The sequence below is a fragment of the Moschus berezovskii genome, chromosome 14 (assembly GCF_049115385.1).
Source record: "Moschus berezovskii isolate FMDL1 chromosome 14, NW_MosBer_1.0, whole genome shotgun sequence".
Classification (NCBI taxonomy): Eukaryota; Metazoa; Chordata; class Mammalia; order Artiodactyla; family Moschidae; genus Moschus; species Moschus berezovskii.
Window position 1 is genome coordinate 47,925,950 of NC_142473.1, and position 18,312 is coordinate 47,944,261.

The 18,312-nt window shown below is 45.0% G+C and overlaps 1 protein-coding gene across 1 annotated transcript in view; it reads left to right on the top strand.

Annotated features, from left to right (window-relative positions):
• The window catches only part of DENND5A (DENN domain containing 5A), a 99,889-nt gene that overhangs the window by 81,078 nt on the left and 499 nt on the right, over positions 1–18,312 (top strand). The window contains exons 13-22 of the mRNA XM_055423404.2: positions 5,512–5,596; positions 7,252–7,336; positions 8,091–8,219; positions 12,090–12,211; positions 13,412–13,557; positions 14,119–14,237; positions 14,593–14,774; positions 15,381–15,463; positions 15,925–16,048; positions 16,667–16,835. Of these exons, the coding sequence (XP_055279379.1) occupies positions 5,512–5,596; positions 7,252–7,336; positions 8,091–8,219; positions 12,090–12,211; positions 13,412–13,557; positions 14,119–14,237; positions 14,593–14,774; positions 15,381–15,463; positions 15,925–16,048; positions 16,667–16,835 (1,244 nt within the window). The remainder of the gene's footprint in view (positions 1–5,511; positions 5,597–7,251; positions 7,337–8,090; positions 8,220–12,089; positions 12,212–13,411; positions 13,558–14,118; positions 14,238–14,592; positions 14,775–15,380; positions 15,464–15,924; positions 16,049–16,666; positions 16,836–18,312) is intronic.

The following is an 18,312-nucleotide window of genomic DNA, read 5'->3' on the forward strand; positions in this document are numbered from 1 at the left end:
ATAATAATTAGATATGGTTTAAAAAAAAAAGTACCTGGCATTTGGTAGGTATGCAACATATAATAACTTATTATGCCAGGTTCTACATGGTGGATTTATGTTTCTTTCCTTTTCTCTGTAATAAATGAGTAGACTATATATGATCATTTTATCATTTTCTTTTAAGTTTAGTAAGCCTGGCAATATAGTTGAACTCTTTCAGTTTTTTAGTAAAATATATGCTTCCCCCCACCCCACCCCCCAAATTTCTTATCTCCATAAAAGTCTTCAGGGAGTTAGGCATTAAAAAATAATAATACCATATCATCACAGGTGTCTTAAACTTGTCCCCTGAGGCTTTGTAACCATATCCTTTAGGAATTCCCACAGCCTGAGGAATTTTGTTTGGAGCCCATTTGATCCCCCTCTCAGTCTGGATAGACAGAGGCTACTTACTAGTGAACAACCAGTGCAGAATAGTGGGAACTTTTTAATTGAGCTTCCATTTTGTTCTGAGTTCTGCTTTTGGAGCTCTAAATGTGAAGCACTGACAGTGTCACAGAAGGAATTGAAGATCTTTGCCTTCTGGCAGGGACACATGTTCAGCTGGGGATTGAAATCCCTACAGCGTGTTCTCCTTAGGCCTCCATTTTGTTAACCTTCATTTAGACAACTTTTCTCTCCTGCTGAGAAATTCTTCAGTTACGTTCCAGTCCAGGGATTATTATAACTTGGCTCCTTGGTCCCCTCAATCATGTACCCAACTGTGACCAAATTCACTTTCAAAGAGTGATCATCTCAGTCCCCTCTGGGGGCACCTTGTTGACTTTCTGCTTAGGAAGTCAAATAGAACCCGAACTGCAATTTTTGCTGCTAGTCTCAGTTTGTTACCAGCTGCCTGCCTGAAAGGCTACCTACAGCAAGTCCTCATAAGAACCTGTGTTAACCTCACTACTCTCTTTGGCTTCTGGTGACATTTTCCAAGGATATGGACTTCCTTTAGTATATTTTTCTGAGGTTTGGTTTTTTCATACTGGTTTAGTAACTGCTGCCATTTCAGGACAGATCAGTGAAAAGGAGTTGTTTTTCATCTTTCATGCGTGTGACATTCTTGAAGAATCTGGTGCTGTATATTGTTTGGCCACATTCCCAAATGGGTAGTTGAGCTGTATTGAATCTTGGAAGTCCCAGTCAGCCACTTTGCAATCACTGAGCGCCTGGGTGTCCTTCTGGCACCGTGGCTGGTGTTGCTCTTGCCTTTGGCTCTTTGGCATCATTACATGTGAGGACTCTGGTGACCAGCTGTATTTCTATGTCACATCCAGACAGTTGTGTTAAAGGAGACTGCCTTCTTAGTCCGCCTAGATTTAGGGGATACAGTGATGAATAGGCAGTCTCTGCTTTTTCAGGAGCTAATAATGGTTTTGGTAAATGGATGCATATATGGGTTTCTAGAAGTTGAATTAACTAAATCAAAGACCGTGAATATTTTGAGCTCTCATATTGTCTTCTACTTATATAGTATTAATATACCAGTTCGTAACAATATAAGAACTGTAAGTCTCATTGATTTTGTTGAACATCTGTTTTCTCAAACATTTGGTATTTCAGTGAATTTAAAAAATGGTCTTTTCTAGTTGTGTGCTTTTTAAAAAACTGCCATTAAGGTTATTGGGTTTTAAGTTGGTTAAATCTTGTAGGAAATCCAAACATACAGAAAGTTCATGTCAACAGCTTGCTGATCTGTAGATGGGGATTTTTCCCATTCAAATGCTTGATCCACCCCCGTCCCCAAATCAGGTTAATTGGTGGATAAAAATAAAACAGACCCTCCATGTTCTCATGGGAAAAATCTTGAGACCTTCATTCCCCACATTCATTCTCAAATGTAAAATTTTTTTCAGAAAATACAGCTCAGAAGTTAAATGCTCTCTTCCTGAAGCTCCCTGTATAGCATCATTATTAACAGTAATGGTTCTAATATTAGCTTAAACTTGCGTTCCAATACTCAACTTACTAGTTGTAGGATCTTTTACAAGTTACTTAGTTGATTCTCAGTTTGTTCTTTTCTAAAGAAAATGAGGACAGAGGTACCTGCATCGTAGGATTGTTGGAAGCATTAAATAAAATATTGTATTTTAAACTTTTAACATAGTGCTTAGTTCATAGAAAATGTCAAGACATGGTAGTTTCTGTCATTATTACACTTGCAAAATATAGAACTAAATCACTTGTAAAATGACCATAATAAATCCTACTATTAAAATTATACTATGTTTATATCTGCTATATAAGAACATTTATCATGAATCTAAAGTAAAATTTTTAATCCTGTAACAAGTTAATGTAGAGACAAGGGTCTCTATGTAAAGAAGAATGACTAGACTAAGGAAACAAAGCAGTTGCTTGGTGGCAGATGGGCTCACTGTATAGGCAAATTGCTCCCTTAACATCAGTCTTGAAAATGCTGTTCAGATTTGTGTCTTAGTAAAATGACAAAATGCAAAAGTAGAAAGTCAAGAAGCACGTCGAGTAACAGGCAATTTTGGCCTTGGAGTACAGAATGAAGCAGGGCAAAGGCTAATAGAGTTTTGCCAAGAGAACACACTGGTTATAGCAAACACCCTCTTCCAACACCACTAGAAAAGACTCTACACATGGACATCACCAGATGGTCAACACTGAAATCAGACTGATTATATTCTTTGCGACCAAAGGTAGAGAAGCTCTATACAGACAGCAAAAACAAGACCGGGAGCTGACTGTGGCTCAGATCATGAACTCCTAATTGCCAAATTCAGACTTAAATTGAAGAAAGTAGGGAAAACCACTAGACCATTCGGTATGACCTAAATCAAATCCCTTAAAATTATACAGTGGAAATGAGAAATAGATTTAAGGGACTAGATCTGATGGACAGAGTGCCTGATGAACTGTGGATGGAGAGTTGTAACATTGTACAGGAAACAGGAATCAAGACCATTCCAAAGAAAAAGAAATGCAAAAAAGTAAAGTGGCTGTCTAAGGAGGCCTTACAAATAGCTGTGAAAAGAAAATGAAAAGCAAAGGAGAAAAGGAAAGATACACCCATTTGAATGCAGAGTTCCAAAGAATAGCAAGGAGAGATAAGAAAGCCTTCCTCAGTGATCAGTGCAAAGAAATAGAGGAAAACAACAGAATGGGAAAGATTAGAGATCTCTTAAAGAAAATTAGAGATACCAGGGGAACATTTCATGCAAAGAAGGGCACAATAAGGGACAGAAATGGTATGGACCTAACAGAAGCACAAGATATTAAGAAGAGGTGGCAAGAATACACAGGAGAACTGTACGGAAAAGATCTTTATGACCCAGATAATCACAGTGGTGTGATCACTTACCTAGAGCCGGACATCCTGGAATGTGAAGTCAAGTGGTCCTTAGGAAGCATCACTACAAACAAAGTTAGTGGAGGTGATGGAATTCCAGTTGAGCTATTTCAAATCCCAAAAGATGAAACTGTGAAAGTGCTGAACTCAATATGCCAGCAAATTTGAAAAATGTAGCAGTGGCCACAGGACTGGAAAAGGTCAGTTTTCATTGCCCAAAAAAGGCAATGCCAAAGAATGCTCAGACTACCGTACAGTTGCACTCATCTCACAGGCTAGTCACGAAATGCTCAAAATTCTCCAAGCCAGGCTTCAACAATACGTGAACTATGAACCTCCAGATGTTCAAGCTGGTTTTAGAAAAGGCAGAGGAACCAGAGATCAAATTGCCAACATCCGCTGGATCATGGAAAAAGGAGTTCCAGAAAAACATCTATTTCTGCTTTACTGACTACACCAAAGCTTTTGACTATGTGGATCACCACAAACTGGAAAATTCTTCAGGAGATGGGAATACCAGATCACCTGACCTGCCTCTTGAAAAATCTGTATGCAGGTCAGGAAGCAACAGTTAGAACTGGACATGGAACAACAGACTGGTTCCAAATAGGGAAAGGAATATGTCAAGGCTATATATTGTCACCCTGTTGATTTAACTTCTATGCAGAGTACATCATGAGAAACGCTGGGGTGAATGAAGCACAAGCTGGAATCAAGATTGCTGGGAGAAATATCAATAACCTCAGATGTGCAGATGACACCACCCTTATGCAGAAAGTGAAGAAGAACTAAAGAGCCTCTTGATGAAAGTGATAAAGGAGAATGAAAAAGTTGGCTTGAAGCTCAACATTCAGAAAACTAAGATCATGGCATCTGGTCCCATCACTTTATGGGAAATGGGGATACAGTGGATACAGTAGCAGACTTTATTTTTTGGGGGCTCCAGAATGACTGCAGCCATGAAATTAAAAGATGCTTACTCCTTGGAAGAAAAGTTAGGACCAACCTAAACAGAATATTAAAAAACAGAGACACTATTTTGCCTACAAATGTCCATCTAGTCAAAGCTATGGTTTTTCCAGTGGTCATGTATGGATGTGAGAGTTGGACTATAAAGAAAACTGCGTGCCATAGAATTGATGCTTTTGAACTGTGATGTTGGAGAAGACTCTTGAGAGACCCTCGGACAGCAGGGAGATCAAATTGGTCAATCCTACAAGAAATCAACCTTGAATATTCATTGGAAGGGCTGATGCTGAAGCTGAGGCATCAATACTTTGGCCACCTGAATCAAAGAGCTGACTTATTGGGAAAGATCCTGATGCTGGGAAAGATTGAGGGCGGGAGGAGAGGGGGACGACAGGATGAGATGGTTGGATAGCGTCACCAACTCGATGGACATGAGTTTGAGTAAGCTCTGGGAGTTGGTGATGTACAGGGAGGCCTGGTGTGCTGCAGTTCATGGGGTTGCAAAGAGTCGGACACGACTGAGTGACTGAACTGAACTGAAAATGACAAACTACTACATGTCCAACAGTTTAAGCTACAGCTTTTACATTTTCAAGTGCCAAGGTTCTGCTGGCACTTGACAGTGTTATATCTTAGACATACAGTTAAACACCAACTGCTTCTTCTGCAGGCTTCTTCAAAATACCTTCCACAGTAAATCCTCATCCTTGTGATGATGTAGGAAGGCTCTGAAGGCTACAGAGGGCAGGAATGCTTTTAAATATTTTAGGAAATTTGGGAACTGTTACAGAATCTTGTAAGTTGGGTATCTGTTCCTCTGCTAAAGCCATCATGCACTACCCAAGGTGACCTTCAACAAGCAGACCATTTAGAGACTGATACGTTCTTTGCTTTTTTCTTTCTTATCCACTGGTCCATTCTCAGGCTCTTCTTTTGACCATGTCCTTCCTATTCCCAGTGGGGGACCATTTCTTTTTTCTGTTCCCTTCCATTGTTTATATTTCTTCTGAATTTTAGGTAGGGGATATATATTTATATACATTGCATCTGGGCATATATTGAGATAAAAAATAGGACAGATACTTTTTAGCAAAAGCCCACATCTGTATGTTCAAATTGTCTCTGACTTTGCTCACTAGATGACTTGCCCTTAGAAATCTAAACTGATAAATATTTCTCCCTTGCCTTGATTCCAGGGGAAATCAGCCTTGTGGTCCCACCTGTTACATTATCAGGAAAACCGGCAGAGAAAACTCACATCAGGAAGCCTCAGTACCTCAGGTAAGATGGTCTCAGCACCATTGGGCAAGCTCCCTTCACTCACTTTCCCATCCCCCACTGAAGTGAGCCTCTTTAGCAGACTGTTCCATGTCAATGAAGCCTTCACTCTGTGGTGTTTAAGCCACAGGGCTCTCTGAACCACAGAGCATGCCAAGGCCGTGGGGTCTGCTTTTATTATGTGTTTCTATACACTTTTGATCAGTGAGATAGAAGATTTATATCAGCAAGAGGCCACCCTTAGAATAAATTTGTATTTTAAATGAATTTGGATTGATACTGATGTCATGTGTTTGGAGCAAGTGTTTTCAGACTCTTATTTCTCTGAGATGAGCATTGAGATGATTTCCTATCAATTAAGAGAGCCTGTTTGTCAGTGTCCTGCCTTGGAACTTCTCAAAGTAAAGGCCTGTTGTGCATGATCCCTTGAAGTTGCTTTCTGTTTCTATTTGATAAAAATATCAAAGTTGGCAAGGACCCCAGAAATCATCTAGTCCAGCCCCCTTTTTTACAAGAGGCAGAAACTGGGATCCTGAGAGGAACTGAATTTATGTAAGGTCACACAGTGAATTGATAGAAGAGGCCAGATCAGGAGTCAGGCCTCTCGTCTCCTGTCTGCTATTCTTTATAATCTCGTGCAGTGTCTTTTCCAGGACTGTCTCCCTTCTTCCTTTTCTTCTTGGCAGCATCTCCTCTTCATACCATCCTTCATTCTTCTCTCTCTGCCAGGGAGTTTGTTTACTTTTCTTAAATGTTCTTGTCCTAAAGGTAAAAATCAGTTTAAGTGGGGTGAAAAGGTAGTCATGAACTCAGTGTTTGTTGTCTTTGCTCTTGAACTAGTTGATCTCAACAAGCACTCACTGCACGTGGGGAAAATATCAATAGTTGGCAAAAAAACAGATTCAAAAGCTCCCTGAGTAACTTCATAAGGAGTTTTTGAGTCCACTTTCTGGGTATGAGAACAGAATCTTCTTAGGAAAGCCATGGAAGTTATTGCCAAAGGATAAAGTGTAGCCAAAAAGTCTTCAGCAGCTGAATGATGAGGATACTAATTTTAAACGTTGGGCCAGACATGGGGATATGCAGGTATTTTTATTTTTTTATTTTTTATTGGAGGCTAATTATTTTACAATATTATATTGGTTGGTTTTGCCATACATTGACATGAATCTGCCATATACAGGTATTGTGTCTAGAAGTCCTAAGCATTCCTTACACATTCCCTTGGTCTTTCTGTGGTCCATTTTGAGGCAGGAGTAGGACATGAGTATAACTCTGAGCAAAAGCACTGCTTCCAAGGATTATGATGAGAACATGTTGCATTAGGAGCCAGAGGATCTGTGTTCCTTCCAGTCCCAACTTTGCTGCTTGCTGACTGGGGGCAAAGCAGCTCACCTCTCTGAATTTCAGTTTTCTTCTCTGTGATACTGTCCATGGCTATCTTATAAGTTGTTAGAGAATTAAGTGATGCAACATGCATAAAAGTATAAAATCTGGTACCTAATAGGTACTTAATGTTCACGAAATGATTGATTAAAGTGTTTTCAAAATAACCAGCTTTTTTTCTGTAGAAATTTGTGGTTTGAGATAAGAAGAGTAGTTAGCCATTTTGGTAGTCAGATCTCTTGGGACTTAAGCAACTTTTTTTTTTTTTCTAGGAATATTTCTTGATTCAGAACGGAGGAAGTCTGATGCCAGCTCTGTCATGTCGCCCCTGAGAATCTCCCTCATTCAGGATATGAGGTCAGTCTGGGCTCATTTGTAATTAGCCACTCAAATTCTGTTTTCAGTTGCTGTTTAGGAGTCCACTTTAAATAGCAGAGTCTCAGTCACCTGGGCTTCTACAGCCTCTCATTTAACCAGGAAGCCTCTTTATCGGTCCTGTGTTTCACGGTCCATTTGTAGAGCTGTATAAGCAGTTGTGTTTCCATACATTTTTGGAGAATTACACCAGAGTGTTTAAAGGCCTAAGAGCTCTGGGGTTAGCCTTGCTTTTTGAAAGCTGTACTGTCTTCCTCACCAACCCCCTAAATTATGGTGAGCCTGTCTTTCAAAGCTTCATGGAAGCTCAGGATTTTGAGAACAAAAGAGATGGAGTCTCTCAGGACGGGGTGGGATTGCCTCACCAGGCTTCCTTCCTTCCTTCATTGCTGCTGCTGCTGCTGAGTCACTTCAGTCGTGTCCTACTCTGTGTGACCCCTTAGACGGAAGCCCACCAGGCTCCCCCGTCCCTGGGATTCTCCAGGCAAGAACACTGGAGTGGGTTGCCATTTCCTTCTCCAATGTGTGAAAGTGAAGTTGCTCAGTCATGTCCGACCCTTAGCGATCCCACGGACTGCAGCCTACCAGGCTCCTCCATCCATGGGATTTTCTAGGCAAGAGTACTGGAGTGGCTTGCCATTGCCTTCTCCGTCCTTCCTTCATTACAGGGGAGCTATTGGTAGTGAGTTCATTTTCCACCCCACCCTCCACTTTGCTTTCCCCATTTATCCTTCAGGCACATCCAGAATATTGGAGAAATCAAGACTGATGTGGGAAAAGCCAGAGCATGGGTGCGTCTGTCCATGGAAAAAAAGTTACTTTCCAGACACCTGAAGCAGCTTCTCTCAGACCATGAGCTCACCAAGTAAGGCCATTCCACTTGGAGTAGAACCAGCTCCTTGCAGTGGCGGGAGGGATTGGAAACCCATGGGAAAGGAGAGTATGTGGTGTATCATTACTGCTGAATTCAGCTAAACTCAAATTGCATGTGAAGGTTTTGCAGCATTTCTTCTTCTTTTTTTTTATTCCTTTCTATGTAGAACACTATTGTGCACTTACACTGCAAAATATGTTTTCTGTTTTCCTGTTGATGAATAATAACTCTTTTGGCAGTGCTCAACACAGCATGCTTGGTTTAGCAGGAACATACAGACATAAGCGGTTGACTGGGTGCTCTCTGAACTGAGTTCTGAAGACCTGGATTCTTCAGACTAAGCCACAACCACTATAGGAAGCACAGGTCCTTCCTTTTGGCTGTTGGTTCCTCTTATGGGACCTCCTGTGGTCTATTCTGGCTCCTTCAGCTGTTGGTCAGCCAGTGAGTTCTTGTTGAGTTCTACCTTGGGTCAGTTCCCATAAAGAAGGTGGGAGGACTTTTGTTGTTTGGGTGATTTTTGTGGTGTAGCATTTCTTCTTCTCCTTCTTTATCTGTAGAAGAATAATTCTGTTATTATCTGTTATCTATTCTTCCTTCTCAGTCTGCATCTCTCACCTCCCCAAATAGCTTTCTTGCCTGTTGGGCTGCCGTCTATGGGGTCGCACAGAGTCGGACACGACTGACGCGACTTAGCAGCAGCAGCAGTGAGAAGAATGGAATCCTCATTGGGTACCTCAGAGTTTTGGGGTCCTCGTCTCTTTGTGGCACTCAAATGACCTGCGTACTTCCTGGGCATAGGATGTTTTCTTGGTCTCTTTCTTGTCTTCAGGGGGAAAGGATTGGAGAATTAAAAAAAGAAACTTTTAATATATCCGCTTATCTTTTTTTGTTCTCTCCTGAGCCTAGGGCTAGCCCAAAGTAGCTAGGTTCTCGCTTTTCCTCGCTTTTATGTTTGCGTTCATTCTGTACCCAGGTTACTAGAGCAGGAGGGAGAAGAAGGCTGTCCCCCTTCTCTGATTACCGTCTCTCAGTCTTCTATATATAATACGTTTGATTCTTTCATCATCAGCAAATCTATTGGGCATTTTTCTTTTTGACATTTCCTTGGGCATCTTTTAATGGTATCCTTTATTATGTGACTTGCCTTTCGATGATAAAGCAGAGAAGCAGACCTTGGGGAAATTTTGTGTAAGTGAATTGATTAAACCTGCAGAATCTGTTTTTATTTAAAGTGAAACTGTGATTTTTTTAAAGACTTTATTGTATGTTTAAACCACAGCAAGAAACTAGTTTCAAAAGCTTGATAGGTTAAGAGCTTATTTTGAGAGGTTATGAAATATCAGTTCTTAAAGTGCTTGAATTTGTTTCCCTTTAAGGATGAAAAGGTATAGGAATAAAATTTGGAGATTGGGAGATAACTGAAAGAAAACAAGTGAACATTTAAGCCTGGAGTTTGGAAGGGAATCAGTTGCATACCAGTGTCTAGAGGCCAGTTGTGTGTCCTAGTAAAATCTGTGGCTCTGTGGGCACTGGGGTCTGACAGGACAGGAGAGATTCCTGTGGGGTGATGTGGGCATTGTCTGTTAGGAGATGGCTTCAGGTTGGCAGGAGGACAGGCTATAGAGGTAGCTAAAAGGGGGCCCAGTCCAGGAACTTTATGATAGAGTCCAGGGCAGTAGATAGGTCTAGGGCCTGTGAACTTAAAGGTCTAGGCAGTAGCAGACAGGGCGCAGGCCTTGGTGAGGAGGCTAATTTTGTTTTTTTTTAAACTGTGGCCCTGTTAGAGGGAGACAGCTCAGATTTCATTTGCTACATAGTAACTTCCCGACCAGTTGACTCACTGGAAAAGACTCTGATGCTGGGAAATGTTGAGGGCGGGAGGAGAAGGGGACGACCGAGAATGAGATGGCTGGATGGCATCACGACCGAGAATGAGATGGCTGGATGGCATCACCGACTCTGTGGACATGAGTTTGAGTGAACTCCGGGAGTTGGTGATGGACAGGGAGGCCTGGCGTGCTGTGATTCATGGGGTCGCAGAGAGTTGGACACAACTGAACGACTGAACTCAACTGAACTGAACTTCTCACATGATATTCTGACCCCTGTGCTACTTCAGTGACTAGAAAATGAGGAGAGTTTGGCTACCACAGACTGCATTTTGGGCGGGGTATAGGGAGAGAGAAAGAGGTACTTCATCAAAACCTACCTACTCCCCCATCCTACCCCTCTCATCTTTCTTCTCAGTTTGCTTACAGCTCCAGCCACTTCAGACCCCTCACACTTCTCAGGATGTGTTAAGCGCTTTCAGGGCCTAGTCACAAGTTTTCTTTGCTGGAGTCTGCCCAAACACCCCAGCGACCTGGTCCATTCCTTCCCAGGCACCCATAGCATTTGTTACAGTACTTGTTCATTCCTTTATTTTTTTAACCACAGGTGGGGTGTGTTATTATCGTTATTTGTTTGCCACTTATTAAAATTTGCTTTCTTTGGAGGTGTGAACCATACACCTTTCCCTGTATGCATTTTCCCTACTTAGGTTCCTGGTTTTGAGTCTGTGTGACTCCTTGCTTAGCTCTACCTCCCACGTACACATTTCAGGTCCTTAGCTTCTGTTCCATCTGTCTCCTTATTTATTGCCACTCCCTGGGTTTCACTTTCATGCCACTTTCACCCTTCAGCTGTGCTAAATTTAAATTTCTTGAAGTTGGTGATGTCTTTCTCTTTATTTCTAAGAAAACTATTACTTGTAGGGCAGATTGCAAACTCTTTAGCCTGAATATTTAGGCCTGCCTTCATTTTACCCTAGCCAGACTGTTCAGTCTCATTGCTAACTATTTACTTCCCTGAGCCCTCAACTCTAGCCAAACTGGCTTTTATACCCTCTCCTTCTCCTTCTGCAACCCCTGTCTGAATTTGTACTGTCCTTCAGGCCCCTTCTGTTCTAGGACCATCAAAGCTTACGGCTCTTTCAATTTCCAGAGAGAGCCTTTTAGAGCCTTTTATTTGGCAACTTCTTATGTTATATATTGTGGCCTTGAGCAGGTTTACTCATCTAGACCGTATTTGAGGATAGGCTTCCCTCTCTGGCTCCTGGGTTGGTGAATTACCTGTGTGAAGAACTGTATAAACTGTCTTAAGTAGAACCTCACAGGTCTGTTGAATCCCACACCTCTCTGGTGTGGTGATGGCAGTCTGGGCAGGCGGGACAGGGACCTTGCTTTGTTCTCTGTGTGTTTGTCTGTGCTGTGGTCCTCTGCGTTGGGCTCTTTGTGTCCCTGATACTTGGGGAAGATAGGCCCTCTGTGCCTGCAGTGTCCAGCAGAGGAGTGAGGAATGGACGGATGGGGGTCGGAGGAGGTTTGAAAAGAGGGTAAGAACATTCTCTGTACAGATTTTCCTTGGCTGTGACCTGGATCATTCCATTCCTGGCCTCTGACATGTTCAGAGCAGTGTTCTGACTTCTGGGTCTCAGGTCTGCTGAGGGTCTGAGACTAGCCCTGGTAGGAATGATGACCACGACCTCCTGCCATTGCTGCTTGCACTCCACACGCTGGGATGATGCCCTGTAGAAGCCTTCAGGTTAGGAAAGAGGTCCCACAACCTCTGACACTTTATCGTAACGTCAGCTCTTGGACACGAGTAGAGCTTGGCTTGTGTTGTTCCTCTGTAGTTTAAGCCACTTTCACTCTAGCCCTCAGATATAGTTGCTGGCTTTGTTCCTTTTTTAGGTGGCTAGAGAACTTTGAGGCTTGCCCTCATGTTCTTTCCTTAGCCATCTCCCTCCAGAACTGAATACTTCTAGCCTCTTTCCCCCCTTTTGGCTGAGAGACTGACATGTTACCTCCTCTCCAACAGAAAACTCTACAAGCGCTACGCCTTCCTGCGCTGTGACGATGAGAAGGAGCAGTTCCTCTATCACCTCCTCTCTTTCAATGCTGTCGATTACTTCTGCTTCACCAGTGTCTTCACGACTATCCGTGAGTGGCCCTGTGCTCCCCACTAGCCTTCTCACTGCCAGTCTTGATGAACCTGTTGGAGGCTAACACTGTCCCCTTTTTAAATAAAGAAGATGATCACTTGTCCTTTCTTCTGTGGGGAGAGAGAGGTCTTTACTAGCCCTCCTTGGAGGTTGTTTTTCTCTGAAGTTTCTTCTTCTTGTTTTGAACTAGGATGCTCATACTTTTGGCCATTGTGTTATCACTGTGGTCTTGGGCACAGCTCTGGGGGCCTAAGATGGAGTGGGGTGGGGGTGGTGAAGTTCACTGCCTGCTCTGCATACCTGTAAAGAAATCTCCCTTTTGTTTTGGGCTGAGAAAGTCATTCAATATCAGAGAAAGTTTCAGACTGGCCCTCAGGGAAAAACAGCTCCTGAAGTAGCAGAAAGAACTCCAGATGGCTGTGGGAGATTTGGGTCTAGGCCCTGTTCTGCCCTAACTCACTATGGATCTGTGAACAGTGTCTGCCCCTGCAGTGGGCCTCCATCTCCCTATTTGCTGAGTGAGGAAAAGGGTTCAAAATGGTCTCAGAAAGGCCCCTGGAGCCTCATTGTTCTTTGGTGCCAGGAACTGTTAGGTAAACAGTTGCTGCAGTCCATAGGGTCGCAAAGAAGCAGACATGACTGAGTGACTGAACTGAAGTGAGTCTGAATTTGCCCATGGCTAGCTGTTTGGCTAGTGACTTGGCAGTGTGGACTCTTGTTTTCGTATGACACTCATCCTCCTCCCCAGGGAAAAGGGTTATAGGCTTTGGTGGAAGCAGCACTGGACCGGAATGTAGGAGGCCTGAGGGAAACTGTTTCCCTCTCGGTGCCTCAGGAAAGGATTGTATACCTGCCTGGCCTCTCTGGAGGTTGTTACTAGAGTCCTTGAGATGACAGATAGAAAAGTGCTCTGAAAAGCCATTCAGTACAGTGTTGAGTTGGCTATCATGTTTAAGGGACAGTTTTTCTTAGCTCTGAGCTCACAGATGGGCTTGGGTGTGGATGTTTGGGTGATAACCCTGGGAGGAGTGAGATTGAGAAGATCGGCTAATGTTCTAAACTGGCCTAGGGTCCTGCTGCTCCTGGCTCTGCACCAGGAACCGCAGACATGCCAGCACACCTGGGGCAGGTCAGGGCCTTCTCAGGTATGGGAGGGATTCCTGATCCCCTCCAATGCCTTATGCCTTCCCCTAAACAGTGATTCCTTACCACATCCTCATCGTACCGAGCAAGAAGCTGGGGGGCTCTATGTTCACCGCCAACCCATGGATCTGCATCTCAGGAGAACTGGGTGAGACACAGATCCTGCAGATTCCCAGGAACCTGTTAGAGATGACCTTCGAGGTATGTGTTACCCAGGGACCACATCCCCAGGCTCTGGGAGTCTGAGTTTCAGCTGCTACTTTGGCACCTTTCTCCAGGGTTTTATGGAGGCCTTGCTCTATACAGTATTATGTTTCAGCACAGCTGACCAGGATGACCAGAGGCCAGAGCCAAGGGTTGACCTGAGGAGAGGGAGCCTGCCCTGTGTAAATGGTCTCTGGCTGGAAGGTACCCATCTGGACTTGCATACCTCCCTGTCCATGGTGTGTTGAGGAATTCTCAAAAAGAGTTTTTTCAGCTGCTGAACCCGAGGATTCACAGAGACCTGACTGCTCTGCCACTTCCAGAGCCTTCTGTTCCCAGGCCCTGGTTCTTCCTGTAGGTTGTAGTCTTTGTCTTTCTCAGCGTTGTTCCTCATGAGATAGTACTGTACTGCTAGCTTTGGTGGCAGGTGGAGCCATGAGCTCTGCCGCTGCAGATAGTGGGGCAGCTTGCAGGCAGCCAGTCAGATCTGTGCCTCTGAGCAGTGTGGCACTTTTCTCCTATTTTCTTGACCTTCCTATCGTCTCTGTTCTCTTACAGTGCCAGAACTTGGGGAAACTCACCACTGTGCAGATAGGCCATGATAACTCTGGACTCTACGCCAAATGGTTGGTGGAGTATGTGATGGTTAGGAATGAGATCACCGGACATACCTACAAGTAAGTGTTCCTCCGCTCTGCCCTGAGACAGTGGGGCCTGGTGTACTACCAGGGGCTGTGTTTGATGCTTGGGTATGTGGGCTTCTCAGGGAGACCTTGTAGGTGTGATAGGCTGAGGCTTCTTGTTGGAAGAGACAAAAAAGGAGGGTTTTCCAAGTTGGAGTGTCTGCTACCCATCACTCAGGTGGCTTCCCTGTTGCTACACAGTGGGATGAGGAGCAGGGCCACGAGGGGCCCCAGGCCAGTTTCAGAGCCTGTCCCCAGGGATTGGCTTTCTTGATGGCCTTTGTGAATCAGCACAGGGAAGGACGCTGAAGGAGCTGACAGCTCTGACAGGCTATTGCCTGAACCTCAGGTTTCCATGTGGCCGCTGGTTGGGGAAGGGCATGGATGATGGGAGCCTGGAGCGGGTCCTGGTCGGGGAGCTGCTCACATCCCAGCCTGAGGTGGATGAGAGGCCGTGCCGGACCCCGCCCCTGCAGCAGTCTCCCAGCGTCATCCGGAGGCTCGTTACCATCTCACCCAACAACAGACCCAGTAAGTGGAAGGTGGGGCTGGGCCCTCACACTGCCCAGCCTGGAGAGTGGGCAGAATTCTGGGAGCCCTGAGGAGGGAGCCCAGATCCGTGCCTGCACAGCTGCCTCAGGAACCACCTCTGCAAAGCAGCATCAGGCGTTGCCACCCTCCTCTCATGAAGCAGTGCAGGGATTTGGCACTCCTGTTAGAGAACTGGGAGGAGAGGGGAGAGCTCCTGGAGCCAGGCCCAATCCTCTGTGCTATCTGTATGTGACCATGTGGAGGAGAGGGGTCTGCTTTCTGGCCTTCCCTGTTTTCACTATCAAGTTCCTGGCTTCGCTGTCAAGGCTTGGCACTCTTTTGGTTGCCAGAATTCCAGGGCAAAGAATAAATTTTACTAGCATCTATTAGAGACTAGACTCCAAGGTATTAGCTGTTGCTTTTTGTCCTAAGATTTTAGGAAGAGCTAGCTCCACAAAGTTGGGTGAGCCAAGAGCAACTCAACTCTTCCCAGGGTCCAGGCTGCCCCACTTCTCCTGTGGGCCTTCCCTATGTCCTGAGTCTTTTGCTCTGTCAACCAAGCACTATTAACCTCTGAGATTGGATATCTACTTGATTTTTAATCAGAGCTGAACACTGGGCAGATCCAGGAGTCCATCGGTGAGGCAGTCAATGGCATCGTGAAGCACTTCCATAAGCCTGAGAAAGAGGTGAGCCTCCCTACCCTCCAGCCCAGGGCCTTATATTGAATAAGAAAGAATAACCTTGTTCCAGGCTCAAATATGTGCCTCGGTTACTTTGAGATTCAGCATATTCCTTCCTTCAGGGACCTGTGCTTAGGGTTACCCTGTATTCCTTATATTTTGACAACACAGCAGAGTCCAGTGAGCTGTGTGTATTTCTCTTGTCTTATGAATCTGTCTGCATCTCCCTAATAGTGGCCACATTGGCTTTGTCCCCTGCTGAGGACCCAGAACCATCATCGGTTCACTCAACAGCTTTTCGCTGAGATCTGCTTTGAGTTGGGCCCTTCCAGGTGCTGGGAGACTAGACAAGGTCCCTGCTTGTGTGTTGCTGCCTTCCCAGGTTTGGGTGGTGGACTTGGGGTGTAGTGGTTGGAGGGCATCTTGATCAAGGCTATTTTGGCACTCTCCCCTATTTCCTTATATAGCGAGGTAGTCTGACGCTGTTGCTTTGTGGAGAATGTGGCCTTGTCTCGGCCCTTGAACAGGCTTTCCAGCATGGATTTAAGTCACCACGGCTCTTCAAAAATGTCTTCATTTGGGATTTTTTGGGTGAGTTGGGCTAGGATTTGAGGGTGGGAAAAGCATGCAGACATGAGGGGATCATCAGCCTAATGTGTGGGTGCTGACCACCAGGGTCTGAGATATAGAAGCCAAATCAAGTGAGTCTCATGTTAGATCTGTTGTTTGGTGGCCCTGGTGGCTTTTCTTGAAGGTAATGAGACAACACCCCTACCCCTACCCTACCCCACCGTTCACCCCTCATCTCCAGTGAACTGGATTGGAAAGACTTCTTCCAGGCATCTGTTATATATAATACAGGCTTAGTCATGACCTCTCACACTTCCTGCTCGTAGGTCCAAGAGGCCAGTTGATAGCACTGAAGTCTAAGTCCTTTGTTAGACCCACTTGGAGAAATTGATGTAAGAAGCTTCTTCCTCAGGAGTTCTGTTGAGAAAGGATCATCTTTATATCAAGGGTCACATTAAGGAATTTAGAACACAGAGCTAGGGACCAGAAGGATCATTTTGAACTGTGACCAGGGACATCAGAACACCGTTGTTCTCACTGAGTTACCTGCATTGACATGGAGGGGCCTGAGGTAGGACAGTCAGGGATAGGTTCCTTTCGAAAGCCTCTGTCACTGGCAAGCTTTTCTCCTCTCCACAGAAAAAGCACAAACCTATTATGAGACTTTGGAGCAGAACGAACTTGTCCCTGAGGAAAACTGGCATACGAGAGCCCGGAACTTCTGCCGATTTGTCACGGCAATCAACAATAATCCCCGGAACATCGGCAAGGATGGCAAGTTTCAGATGCTGGTGTGCTTGGGAGCCAGGTACTGCAGCCCTGTGGCCCAGCATGCAGGCAGCCAGCCTTGTAGGTGGTGCTGGAGGTGCCGGGGGTGGGGAGTATCCTATGACCAGGTGTTCTTGGGTGGGTAAGGCCTTGTGGGCTTGGTGGAAACCCTTAATTTCCTTCATGTACCATGTGTGTGTGGGGTGTGGGGATGAGAATGTGTGTCTAGTTGGGGAGGAAGGGCCACATTTTGATGGGAAGGAATAAAACTTCCCCCCTGGTAAAATCTGAAGCAGAGTATATGTATCTAGTCACTCCTTCAACAAACATTTGAATGTGCTAAGTCTCATGGAATGTGTGGGAATAAAGCTGAATAAAACATGGTTCCTACCATTTAAAAGTTCAGTTGTCCTAATTAAGTACAATACAAAGCAGAAGTTTGGGAGAGTTTGAAAAAGTACTCATTCATAAAGTCTGCTGAAAATGTAGAGGAGAAAAATCAGAGGAGGCTTCGAGAAAGAGGTGGTATTTGAGGTGAGCCTTAACAAAAGGATAGAAGTCAGGAGGGAGCTTGAAGCAGACGAAACTAGCAGAGAGGCCCTAAACGAAGCAGAGGATGTGGGGTTAGGAATTAGCAGGTAGAATGTGGGAAGGGGAGGATGGGGGCCATGCGCTGGGACAGAGTTGATTTTAATCAGGGAACTGAAATGATAGTCACTTGATATAAGGGATGGTACACATCAGAGTGGACAAGATTGTTAGGGGTTATTCCAGGGGTCAGGTGAGAGCACAGAGACCAGATAAACAGGGCGGTTTATTTAGGCCAAGGAAAGGAGGAGTTGGCATAGTGGTTAAAGACAGACTCTGGAACCAGAGTCACCAGGTTCACATCGCAGATCAGCCACTTACTGGCTGTGTGCTCCATCAACCAGTAGATGTTTCTTCATCTCTACTGTGGGGATGATGATAGCACTGATAGCAACTGCCTCACGTCATCGGGTTGTCATGAAGGTTGTCTCTTATAAAGGGGCCTGGCACATGCTAAGTGCTGTTTGTGTGTCATTTTGTTGTGTACTCCTGATGGTGGTGGCTGTGGAGAGGAGTGAGGTTCTAGGAGGTGGAAGATGTGATGCAGAGGGGATGTAGTGTCTGCTTGATGGTGTGTCTGGAGGGAAGAGGGGACAGCAGGGGAGGAGAAGCAGGCCTTGTGCAGATGACAGGGTCTGTTTGGAATGGCATTCCTGGGGCTGGGTAGCCCTCACGTAGGTCCTGATTGTGCTCATGCTCAGTTGTGTCTGGCTCTTTGTGACCCTATGGACTAGCTGGTCAGGCTCCTCTGTCCATGGAATTTCCCAGGCAAGAATACTGGAATGGGTAGCCATTCCCTTCTCAAGGGATCTTCTGACCCTGCGATCAAACCCAAGTCTCCTGCATTGGCAGGCTCGTTCCTGGGAAGCCAGGTACCTCCCAGTAGGAGCCTTTTAAAGCCTTATAAGGCATCTTCACCAGGTGCTCTT